This window comes from Sturnira hondurensis, unplaced genomic scaffold, assembly GCF_014824575.4.
Source record: "Sturnira hondurensis isolate 20B ecotype Veracruz unplaced genomic scaffold, ASM1482457v3 Scaffold0011391, whole genome shotgun sequence".
In the NCBI taxonomy this organism is placed as follows: domain Eukaryota; kingdom Metazoa; phylum Chordata; class Mammalia; order Chiroptera; family Phyllostomidae; genus Sturnira; species Sturnira hondurensis.
The window spans coordinates 439,353-451,447 of record NW_028084022.1 but is presented as its reverse complement, the minus strand read 5'-3'; the positions used below and the strand labels follow the sequence as shown (position 1 = coordinate 451,447).

General features: G+C 37.0%; 1 protein-coding gene across 1 annotated transcript in view; it reads right to left on the bottom strand.

The window, feature by feature from the left end:
- PAK3 (p21 (RAC1) activated kinase 3) overlaps nt 1–11,807 on the bottom strand; it is a 121,170-nt gene extending 109,363 nt beyond the window's left edge. The window contains exon 1 of the mRNA XM_037060161.1: nt 11,615–11,807. Within this exon, the coding sequence (XP_036916056.1) occupies nt 11,615–11,789 (175 nt within the window). The 5' untranslated portion in view covers nt 11,790–11,807. The remainder of the gene's footprint in view (nt 1–11,614) is intronic.
- Between the last annotated feature and the right edge of the window lie 288 nt (nt 11,808–12,095).

Sequence of the window (12,095 nt, the reverse complement as noted above, 5' to 3'; positions counted from 1 at the left end):
CATATGTCTCTAACCTGCGATCTTCCATTAAACCCTTTGAGAAAAGTAGGTCTATTAAAATATTTTCTTAGGGGGCTTATATTGGAGTTGCTGAAGTTGGAGCTCTCCTGGGAGTAGCCCTTGTCCCACAATCCCTTGCTTGACACTAAAATCCTTCCCAGCCCCCCACTGTCCCGTCTCCTCTCTACTTTGTCCCACTCCCCTGCCCCAGTGCAATCTGCACTGTTATATGTTCCTGAAGCCAAACAACTTGTGCAAATAGAGGAACCTCTTCTAGCAGGGGCAGTGAGGAAGGCTGGTTGGAGATACATCATACTAAAATACCTGTTTTTCACTTCAATATTCCTGGACTTTGCTCTGGGAAAGCTATGTTAAAAGAATATAGAAGTATTTTTAAAGGGTGATCCATCTTCTGTTGCTTCAACTATCACTTTTCCTAGATGATCCTTACTGACTTGGTCAATCTTTAGCTGGGAGGTAGGTGCTTTCAATGGTTTATTAGTTTACTTCATTCACTAAGAGGCTGCTGGTCAATGCCTCACAGGGATCTTTTACAAAATATTGTCCTATGGCCTTTAGGAATTAAAATGCCTCAGTGTTTACTTAACTACCAGGAAAATGAACTAAGTTAAGTACTGTAGTTGTTCTATTCCACCTTCTGAGTCATGGGTCACAGAGAACACTGTGCCATAACCCCCCAAGGGAAGCTTTCTGAAGTCTTATACTTGGGTAAGAATAAGTACCTGAGAACAGTTAAAATATTTTGTTTGGGGGCATATTATAAGAAGGGACCCAAAGGAATTGATTACCACCTGGATTCATGAAATGTACATTTTTGCTTACACACAGAAAGACTAATTCTCTAGATACCCTCTACTTTTTGGTAGAAATATGTTATTTTGTGAGCCTTCAAATTTATTTTTTCCAATGGAAATACTCCAAACTACATATGGTCATTACAGTGGAAAATTGGACATAAAAATAGTTTATTCTTGGCTCTAAGTATTTAAAAATGGCAATGCAAGGTGGGGAAAAGACTTAAAAAGAGGTTCTACATAACATATATTTCTGGCTTAAATCTAGCATCTTGAGCAAAATATATACTGATTCTGATCAGAAAAAAAATAAGTGTTTATTAAATGAGGAAAAAAGGCCCTGAATATACTGAAGTATGAGTGAATATAAGGGAAAGGATGATAGGTGACTCTCATGTTCTATTTTAATATGGTTCTTTAATATTTTAATTTAAAAATATCATATTTTTATAATAGACAAATATTTCATAGCCCCCCAAATAACAGTGTAATCTGGAGGAAATAATTAATTTTATTTTTTATAAAGGCTATTACTTTCTGCTAGAAAGTTAGGCCCTTAGCAGGAAAAACTTGTAAAGACAAAGGTATGACTTACTGTTGTATTTGCTGGTAGAGAAAATGGGTTATTTTCACCTAGGTTTCACCTACTTCTGTAAAGGTTCCACTTTTATATGTTCCATTGGCTAAAACCTATTTTGAAGCTTTTTGTAACCCTGGGATAATCCTTGCCTCTATCATAGGAGGTATGAAGGAGGTAGTGGATATGAAAACAATTTGAATATTGTAATATCTCTATAACTGCTATCCAAAATACATCATCTCATTAACCTTATAAGTAAAGTCCTTAGAGATATAACTACTGAGAGAGAATTAAACTGGGCTGTTTTAAACATTCACTGCTCTTATTATAGTATGTTTCATTATATTATTAAATCTCAGAAACATACATTTGGAAAGGCCCCTGGTGGAAGTTTTATTCTCTGGCCTTCAGGTAGGACCTGATAAAGCCATGAGACACCCAATAGAGAACTTAGAAAAGTTCACCCTTGGTAATCATTGTATCTAATCAGCACATCTGATCTAATCAGCACATAATTTCTTTATGTCTAATTTCATTCTCTCTTGTAAAATAGTAAGCCCATTTCTGCCTGCCAGTTCTTCAGTGGCTATGGGAAACAATATGTGCCCTCCGTAAAGGAGCAGCCTTTAATGTATAGAAAAATAGTCAAAGTGGTACCTGACTCTCTGCAAGAGCAGCTACAAGCCCAATTCATAGGTTGGATGTTTCATGAGGATGACTGAAGAAAGGAAATGATGGTCCTTTCTAAGCCATTCTAGTGACTCCCACTCACACACACTGATAGCTATCACTTTCAGTGGTAACATCTTCAAAGACATTCAACAGCAGTGATCATTCTGACTAATCAAGTTGACTCTTATGCTGATCTCCTTCCAGACAACACACTGCTTCCACTCTCATTTACACCCAATTCACACATGTAGCAGTTTTAATGAAAAGTGTTTGAAAACAAAAAGTAAATATAAGGCAATGTCCTAAACCAGACACATCTGATCATGTGGATAATTTTACAGGGCACAAGTTTGAGGAAAAAAATGGGGGGCTTCATTTACTTTAAGAAGGACAGTAACTTTGTATCCTGTAGCTAGTGTCCTTTCCATTCAATACTTCATTTAAATGTTTGATACAACTCTCTTCTGTCTTATCCCTTCTCATCCATCCCCTGTATCTTCTTCACCTCCTAATTGCCTCTCAAACATTACTTCTTCTCTCAATTTATTTCTCCCTATTATTTCTCTCCTTTGTATAATTACAAAGGGGGACACAAAAACAAATTATTTATAAAAATTGTGCATTTATTCTTACATGTTTAAACTTCAATCGCATTCAAAGTACACTCCATTTGATGCAAGACACCTATCAAGACTTTGCTCAAAACAGCTTTTGAACTCGTCAATTTTGATGCCGTTTATGCTTCTGACATTTTTTGTTTCACCTCTTCCACATTGGCAAAATGTTTTCCTTAGAGGACTTGTTTCATCCAGGGACACAAACAAGCAAAAAATACTTGGTCAGGGCAAGATTGAGTGAATAGGAAAGGTGGAGCACAAGGGTCATAACATTTTTGGTCAAAAACTGCTGAACACTGAGCACAGTGTGGGCAGGTGCACTTGTCAATCACCCATAATGAAATGGGCAAAGGTAATGAAAGAGTCTTCAAAATAATTCACTGAAGCCTAACACAGCCTCTCACAACACCAGCTAGTACACTGATATAGTTGGGTTCCTAGAACACTCACCTAGTGGGGGAAGCCTGTACTACAAGGGACCCATGCTCTAGAAGATAATTCTGTTTCTTACTGGGTCCCCCCTCATAAACCTCTCCCAATCCTACAATCCATACTTGTCTTGAATTTGGCTGCTAGTTTTAGTGGGCTACCATATTTTTCTTCAATTTCCCATTTGTTAACCTTTAAGTGGAAGCACAGACCCTAGTAGATAAAGTGCCTCACTATCCCACCTTCTTCCCATTTCAACCACAGGGGACTTATAAAAGTAAAGGAGTAGTATAGGAAAATTTTCCTGGGGCACAGCACTGACCCTGGAGTACAAGGAAGATGTCATGCCCTTCAGGCTTTCCAAAGAGTAGTGCAATGATCTCCAAAGGCACTCTTTTGCTGAGCTGTATGGTCTACTTTGGAGAACCAAGAGGAATGTAAACACCATTCGAGATGTAGCAGTCTCTGACATCTGGCATTCTGATAACAGAAACCACAATTAATTGAGACTCCCATTCATTGTTGGTTCAATGATAATAACTTTGAGCTACTCAAGATCCCAAAGGGTCTTCAGCATCACTGAAGAAAGACTGCATACTTTTCAGTCTATTTATCATACTAGGTATTTTTATTGTGCATTAATTAGATGAAAGTTAGCAATGTGCATTGACCAAAACATTTGATTAACAAGAGCATAGGATAACTAAGAGTCTTTTTTAACATAATTGTTGCACAGTAATTAATGCTTTCTGCTGTGTAGTATGTATAGAAAATAACATTCTAGGAATTAGAACAATATATATGCAATACAATAACAAACTATATGGCACTTACAGAACTTCATATATATGAGCACACTCATTTAGAGCCTCAACTTTCTAAAGTAAGCAGTATTCAAGCCTGTAAAGTGCACACACAAAATAAGAATCATACCCACAAAACACCCACATAAAATGTTAGCACCACTCTATTATGAAGAATACTTCTCACCATTATTTTTTTAAAGCATGAAAAAGTTTTCACTCTTTCCTACTGAGTGGTGATAAAAAAAAGAGTCTGCTTTTCTGAAAGTGAGAAAAATTTCAAAGCACAATACCATATTCTTAAGGAAAAAATGAAAGCCACTGCTGGCTTTTGGATGCTAAGAATGTAGTTTCCCACACATTCCTTTTGTTCTGTTGCAAGGCTTTGTTACAGAGTATAGACCAACCATAGGGTTTGGAGTCCAAGACACCTTGGATACTTCTGGCTTCCATCATTTGCTATGTGATGCTAGGCTGTCGACTTAAACACTTTAAACTCAAATTGCCTCATCTGTAAAAAGGGGATAATGCAGAGTGATTGTAAGGATTTAAAGATTAAATATATGTATAGTGCCTGGAAAACAGCTTAGCTCAACCAGTAAATGGTAGATCACTTCTTGTCTGTCTTGATTTATATCCCACTATTTCCCAATACTCCTCTAGGAAGAGAGGCCTTTATTTTATTCCCAGGCTCACCAGCTACCAAATCTCTCTGGATTCCCCACAAACAAAATGCACATGAACTATACTCTCTAAAGACATAGCCCTTCACATAACATTACATGTCCTCTGAAATACACCTGATACTCAAGTGTGACACAAGACGCATAAACATGCTTCAGAAGACACAGATGTTACAAAGACCACATCTCCTCCAAATGAAGTCTCACTTGCTTCTTTCTCACATGTTCTTCCAAGCTTCAAGTTCTTAACATTGATTATTTTTAGAGGTACTATGCCATTTTCAGAGTTGTGGCAGATTCATTTGCCTCATTGCCTTTGTAATTTTTCATGTATTTATTTACTCATTTGTGTATTTATTCTCCACCTTGCTCCAAAATGAATATCAGGTGGCTTACAAGAATTCACAAAATACAATATGACAGCATCAGTTCAAAGTAGATAAGTCTTCACTGAAGCCCAACACAGCCTCTCACAGAGGAAAGAAAGAAAAAGGAACAAAAAAGATAGGAACATAAAATGGAGACTGGAAAAAAAGCTAATGCAAAGGGGATTCATACCACAGATTCCCTGATACATGCTATGCGTCAGCCACACATTTGGTTCCAATCTTTCTCATGGCCAACAAAAGAGAAACCTTGTCAGTCTCACACTACACAGGTTATGTAAAACAAAATCAAAACACTTGTTCAGGATGTCCTTTCCTGATCTAATGCTGAAAACTTTCCTATAGTGAAGTACAATAAAATGGTGGGAAATTGTCTATTCTAATTTGTTTGAATACCAATAATCAGCTCATGGAACAGTCTCCAACAAAGACAGATCATCAATCTTCAAATTACATCTACTACTTCTCATGTTGTTTTCTAGCTGTCTCTTGAAGTCCTATTTGTTCAATGAAACAGAGCTATTTAATAGATTTCTTAAAACAAATAAGCAAAAACTTCTGCTGACACCAAAGCAAGTACTTTCATTTAATTAAACAAGTAGACATTGTGACATTATTTATATCAAAAATTTGATATAAGGAACCCAAATATCCAATAAAAGAAATGGTTAAATAAACCACTGTTGCCACCATATGATGAAATATTATATACCATCAACAAAATGATATTTATAAAAACTTTAAAAAAATTCTCATGACAAAAATTTTAAGTGAAAAACAGGATATAAAACTGTATATTTTATTACTTTAACTAGGTAAAAATATACTTTTATACAGCTATAAAAGCTCTGTAAAGAAATCCACCAAAATGATATTTGTGAATGTGAGTGATTTTAATATTTTTCTATGTTTGTCTTTATTTTCCAAAGTTTTTGATGCTGGTAAAAAAAATTTCCCTATCATGAGAAGAAGAATTAGGAGTAAAAATACTAACCCAGCCAGTTATTAGTGGACTGTGGAATTATGGGAAATTTCAGTTTTGCAATTTTCTACAATCGATATATAAATTCTAGTCCAGAACAAAGTTACTGAAAAAAACAAGAATTCTAAAATCTAGTTTTATGGTTGTTTGATTCTAAGGTCCAGAATGATGCAAATATAATAACATCTTACAATTACTAAGCACTTAATAAGTATAAAATTTATTTCTTTTAAATTTAAAATATTATTTTTTAACAGGATCCTCATACTTAGAATTATATATGGTCATCAACAATATCTTGTGAGATAGGCTAGATATTACTCTCCTCATTTAACATGTGATGAAACTTAGGCTCAGAGAAACTAAGTGACTAGCCCAAAGTCACAATGATCAGTGACAGAGGTGGACTCAAACCCAGGGCTCTGAATCCAAATCCAGGGCTCTTTCCATTCATTCAAGACTGAGAGTGGTATAGCCCAAGAAGTCACTGAAAGGCAGAAACACAGACACCCCTCCCTACTTGTGAGAGTCCTATTCCTGAATAGGAGACCCCCAAGGTAGGAGAGTTCAGCTGATGAAATTATGATTTTAGGAGGTTAAAAAAAGAGCAAGGAAAGTGAGGTTACATGTGAATGTTGAAAGCCCTCATAAATACTTTTTTGCATAGTAAAACCAAACAATAACAACAGTATATTACATAAAAATAATGAGAGTTTACATAGCTTAAATTAGTAAAAATGACAGGCTCTACATAGTTTCCATTTCCATCATAAGATGATTTCCAGAGGTGATGAAGATGTACCACTCATTATTGGCAGTGACAGTGAGGCAATGAACAGAGGTGGACTCTTAATTCAAATCATGGTTCTCCATACTCTCAGAGTAATCTAAGTCCAATCCTAAAATTATAACAACTTGCTGGTGGCTTTAACCTTACAAATCAAGTGATTTTAAGTGTTACAACTTAATGACTTTGACTCTTCTGAAGATGCTTTCTGTCTTATCAAGTTTTTTTCCATGAAACTTTAGCACGTTGGTATAGAGTTCAAATTAAATTATTCAAGTTTTTCCTGAAGGCAGATTATCAGCTCTTCAGCACTAGTATTTAAATGACATTACTTGAGACTTCTGGCCAATATGGTGGTGTGGGTAGACACACTGTGCCTCCTAGCACAACCAAAATAAGGACAACAAAAATTTAGAAACAAAATAACAACCAGTACTGAAAGAAAATTGAACTGTATGGAAGTCTGACAACCAAGGAGTTAAAGTAGACACATCCATTCAGACTGGTAGGAGGGGCGGAGCCGCGCGGAGAGGGGTCCAGGCAAAAAAAAAAAAGTGCTGGCTGGCAGACCTGAGCACACAAGACAACAGCGGGTGGACCCAGGGAGGTGGCGGATTGTGGAGGGGTGCAGCACACAAGGCAGCTGGCAGACCCGGCGGTCCCACATTTGTGCGTAGATAAACCAGGTGAAACTGGAAAGTGAGACAGACCTCACAAACCAGGGTTCCAGCATAGGGAAATAATGCCTAAAAACACCAATTGAAAACACCTGTGGGAGTTGAGGTGCCGAGAGAGACACCCAGTCTCACAGAAGAGTTTGTTGGAGAGATCCACAGAGTCCTAGAATGTACAAAACCCCACCCACCTCGGAATCAGCACCAGAACAGCCTAGTTTTCTTGGGGGAAGCAACAAAAGGGACTAAAATCCAGCAGAGACCAGAGCAAGCGCCATTGTTCCCTCTCAGACCCCCTCCCCCACATACAGCATCACAAGGCAGCAACCTGGGTTGCCTCACCTGGGAAAACACCTAAGGCTCCACCCCTCACTATGTAACAAGCATGTCAAGACAAAAAAAAAACATGGCCCAAATGAAAAAACAGATCAAAGCTCCAGAAAAAATACAACTAAGCGATGAAGAGATAGCCAACCTGTCAGATGCGCAGTTCAAAGCACTGGTGATCATCAGGCTCACAGAATTGGTTGAATTTGGTCACAAATTAGATGATAAATGAAGGTTATGCTAAGTGAAATAAAGGAAAATATACAGGGAACCAATAGTGATGGGAAGTAAACTGGAACTCAAATCAATATAGCGGACCAGAAAGAAGAAAGAAACAACCAAACAGAAAAGAATGAAGAAATAAGAATTCAAAAAAATAGGAGAAGCTTAGGAACATCCAGGACATCTTTAAACATTCCAACATCCAAATTATAGGGGTATCAGAATGAGAAGTGAAAGAGCAATGAGTGGAAAGTTATTTGAGCAAATAATAAAGGAGAACTTCCGCAATCTGGCAGAGAAAATAGACTTCCAGGAAGTCCAGGAAGCTCAGAGAGTCCCAAAGAAGTTGGAACCAAGGAGGAACACACCAAGGCACATCATAATTACATTAGCCAACATTAAAATGAAGGAGAGAATCCTAGAAGCAGCAAGAGATAAGGAGACAGTTACCTACAAAGTAGTGCCCATCAGACTGTTATCTGATTTCTCAAAAGAGACCTTACAGGCAAGAAGGGGCTGGAAAGAAGTATTCCAGGTCATGAAAGGCAAGGACCTACATCCAAGATTGCTCTATCCAGCAAAGCTTTCATTTAGAATGGAAGGGCAGAGAAAGTGCTTCTCAGATAAGGTCAAGTTAAAGAGTTCATCATCGCCCAGCCCTTATTATATGAAATGTTGAAGGGACTTATCTAAGAAAAAGAAGATAAAAAATATGTACAGTAAAATGAGAGCAAACTCGCATTTATTAACAACCACACCTTTAGGTTGTTAATAAATGTTTTTGTTTTGTTAACAAAAACAAAAACAAACTAAGCAAACAACTAGAACAGGAACAGAGCCACAGAAATGGAGATCACATGGAGAGTTATCAACAGGGGAGTGGGAGTGGGAGAGAGGGGGAAAGGTACAGAGAATAAGTAGCATAGATAGTAGGTAGAAAATAGACGGGGAGGGTAAGAATAGTATAGGAAATGTAGAAGCCAAAGAACTTATGACACATAGACATGAACTAAAGGGGGGGAAGTGGGTGGGAGGGGGGTGGAGGGGAGTGAAGAGGGGAAAATGGGACAACTGTAATAACATAATCAATAAAATATATTTAAAAATGACATTACTTGATAATTCATGCTCTTCTGAGGTTGCTTTCTTCTCAATATAGTGTTGTCAAAAGACTCTTATAACCTCCTTAAATAGTTCAATTAAACCATTCAAACTTCTGAAGGCAGCTTATCAGCTGACCAGCAATGATATTAAATGGCACTATTTGATTATGTAAATCCTGATGAAAGATGATTTCTGTCTAATGTGATATTTTTGAAGGCATCATAGCACCTCTTTATAGGTAAAGTTTGACATGAAAAAGTATCACTTTGAACTACTTTTGGGGGAGGTTATAATCTTGTTCTAAAATATTTGTTCCTGTTGCTCCAGTTCCATAGATCCTTAAGTATCTTCATCATCACTTCTGATAATCACCTCTGGGTTACTGGAAGTTTCCTGAGAGTTATAGCAGCATCACATCACTTGGATTAGTGTCAACGGGTTTGGATTCAACTTCAGCCAATGACTGCTCCTATGCCAAGTGTTCACCTGCACCCATAGGTTCTTCTTGATCCAAAGATTTTTTTTTTGTCTTCAGAAGGCATGCTGAAAGATATTTCATCATATCTAGCCAAGTTTTCTCTCAGGTTGTATTCATTATAGGCCATGTTAAATTATCTAAAGCCTCTTTTATTAAGAGTATAGCATTAGTGGTGGTTTACAAATACCATGCACAAGGGTCTTAAGAAAGAGGAACCTTTGTGAGATTTTGAACAACAAAGCTATATTACAAATTTGGAACACATCTTAAAAGACCATATCAAACACTGATCTGAGAGCTTGAGTATGTGAGACATGAGAATAATTATAAAAACACCCTTAACATCAGGATGCACATTGGCAAGTACATTTGAGGTACCAAACAAACTGTGAAAAATCAGTGGGATTTTGAATTCAAAATTTAAAATAGTCTTAAACTTCGACAAGAAAATACTTTGCAAACAATTCCTTATGGAGAGAAGGAGTCATCCAGGCTTTTTGGTTTGCACACAAGTACACTGGTAACTTGGCTGGTTTTTCTCCTCTGGAAAGATTTGGTCATAGTTTTCTGTATGGTAGTAATGATTTCACTATGAGGCCACCTGAAGTAGTGGCACAAAACATAAAAACATGAAGGTAAACTTCCCTATTTTTGCTGACTTCATGCCAGCATCAGTTGACTCCTACTCTTCAAAAGGGAAAGAAATAGTTCAATGACTTCCAAAGCATGGAGGTCTCAACAGCACCAAAGATTTGTACAGGCACATAATCCACTTCTTCAATCACTTCACTGTGGGAGATACAACACAGAAGCTTCAGTCTCTAATAGTTTTTTCTTTGGCACAACCGCCATATAAAACTTGGTCTCCAGGTCATGGATAGTTTCTCAAACTACCCCTTTTTACTTGAAAAAAATTTTTCTGGACCCACTTCAGTGTCTGAAAACATGTCTTCAAAAATTTATCTTGCATGGTCACAGATCCCTTACATGGAAAGTGTTTCCTTATTCTTTTGCTTGTTTTTAATCCAGATGTTTAACATAAGTTCCATCTTTCCCACCGCTATGTCACAAGGGATAAAGCATCTCTTTAGTAATGTGGGTATAAAGAGACAATACTGACCTTAATAAGAGTTTCAGCTTTCCTTATGGTACTAATTGTGGTTTAATTAACACCATGAAAGCAACCTATACAAAACTATCTGGTTTACCTTGAAGAAGCAGATCAGGAATGTCCCTTTTCTCTTCTAAAGACATTATCCTTTTTGCCCTTTTGGCAACTTTTTGTGGTAACAGTGTCCCTGTACTTCACTCACTCTCTTCTGTCTCAATAGTCACATTTATAGAAGCCATATTTAAACTTTATGCTAATTAATACAATCTGGCAATTATTTATCAGAGATTTTAAATCCCCTGGTGTTACAAAGTGTCAGCATATGCTATTTAAGCACGAAATGGTATTACTAACAACACAAGGATAAATGATAATATACTGTTGCAATATCCAGTAAAAATAGGGCTGGTTGTGTAGGGAACAACTGACAGAAGATGAGAGAAAAAAAAAATGATTTGGAAATTTCTTCCCACCTTGTGATATAGTCAGAGAGACAATAATGTGGCAGCCTGGACTGACTCCCACATACTCAGTTCAAAAGTTTCACAGCTGTCAAAAAGATATACAGAAGTAAATTCATCTATAGTCAAATTTCCTATAAGGAGAACTTGCAATTTAGAAAAGATTACTGTAAATTCTCCTCTAAATTATCAGAAAGAAAGTCACTGTTTATATATTCAAGAAGTTCTATTCCTATGATTTACCCTGGGTTAACATTATGAATTCAATTTTATGTAAAAGGTAAACACAACAAAAGCAAATTTTCTGTAAACCACAGACAGCAATCAAATATTAACTTCTCACAAAATGCAACCTCTGAAGATGTAGACATAAATGTCAGCAGGTCCTAAACAGTCAATGCCAAGAAATGACTACCCAAGAAAGAAACTGACAGTGAAATAATAAACTAGCCCCTATTCAATTCCCAGCCACTGATACTTTACTTTTATCCCCTCCTCCTGGGAAGATAGAGCGGAGCCTGGCTTTCTTATTCTTCTCTTCAGGGGCCATGGGAAGTGGTTTGGAGCTGTGGTTGATTGTTGAAGAATCCCGGTTGTTACTATTCATCCTCAGTGGGGGAGCTGGGGGTTTCTCTTCATTATCCAGACTGTCGGACATTTTCAATTACAACTAACTGCACAGCTCCTAAAGGAGGAGGAGAAAACAGGAGTTAAGAAAGAGTAGGTCTAAAAAAACAATCTAGTAAATGTGGGGATTCTAACATCTTACAAACAAAAGCATTTTTTTTTTCATTTCAGGTTTTTCATTCACCATTTCGAGGGGCTTCTTTTCAAGAGGGAAAGACACTACCTCCCTAAAGACCAACAATGCATTTTCCCAAGAAGAAAAGTGAAGGCAATCATTAATGGCTTTTTAATATGCATACACAAACATGTAAGGTCTCTTCCTTTCCTCATGATTAAA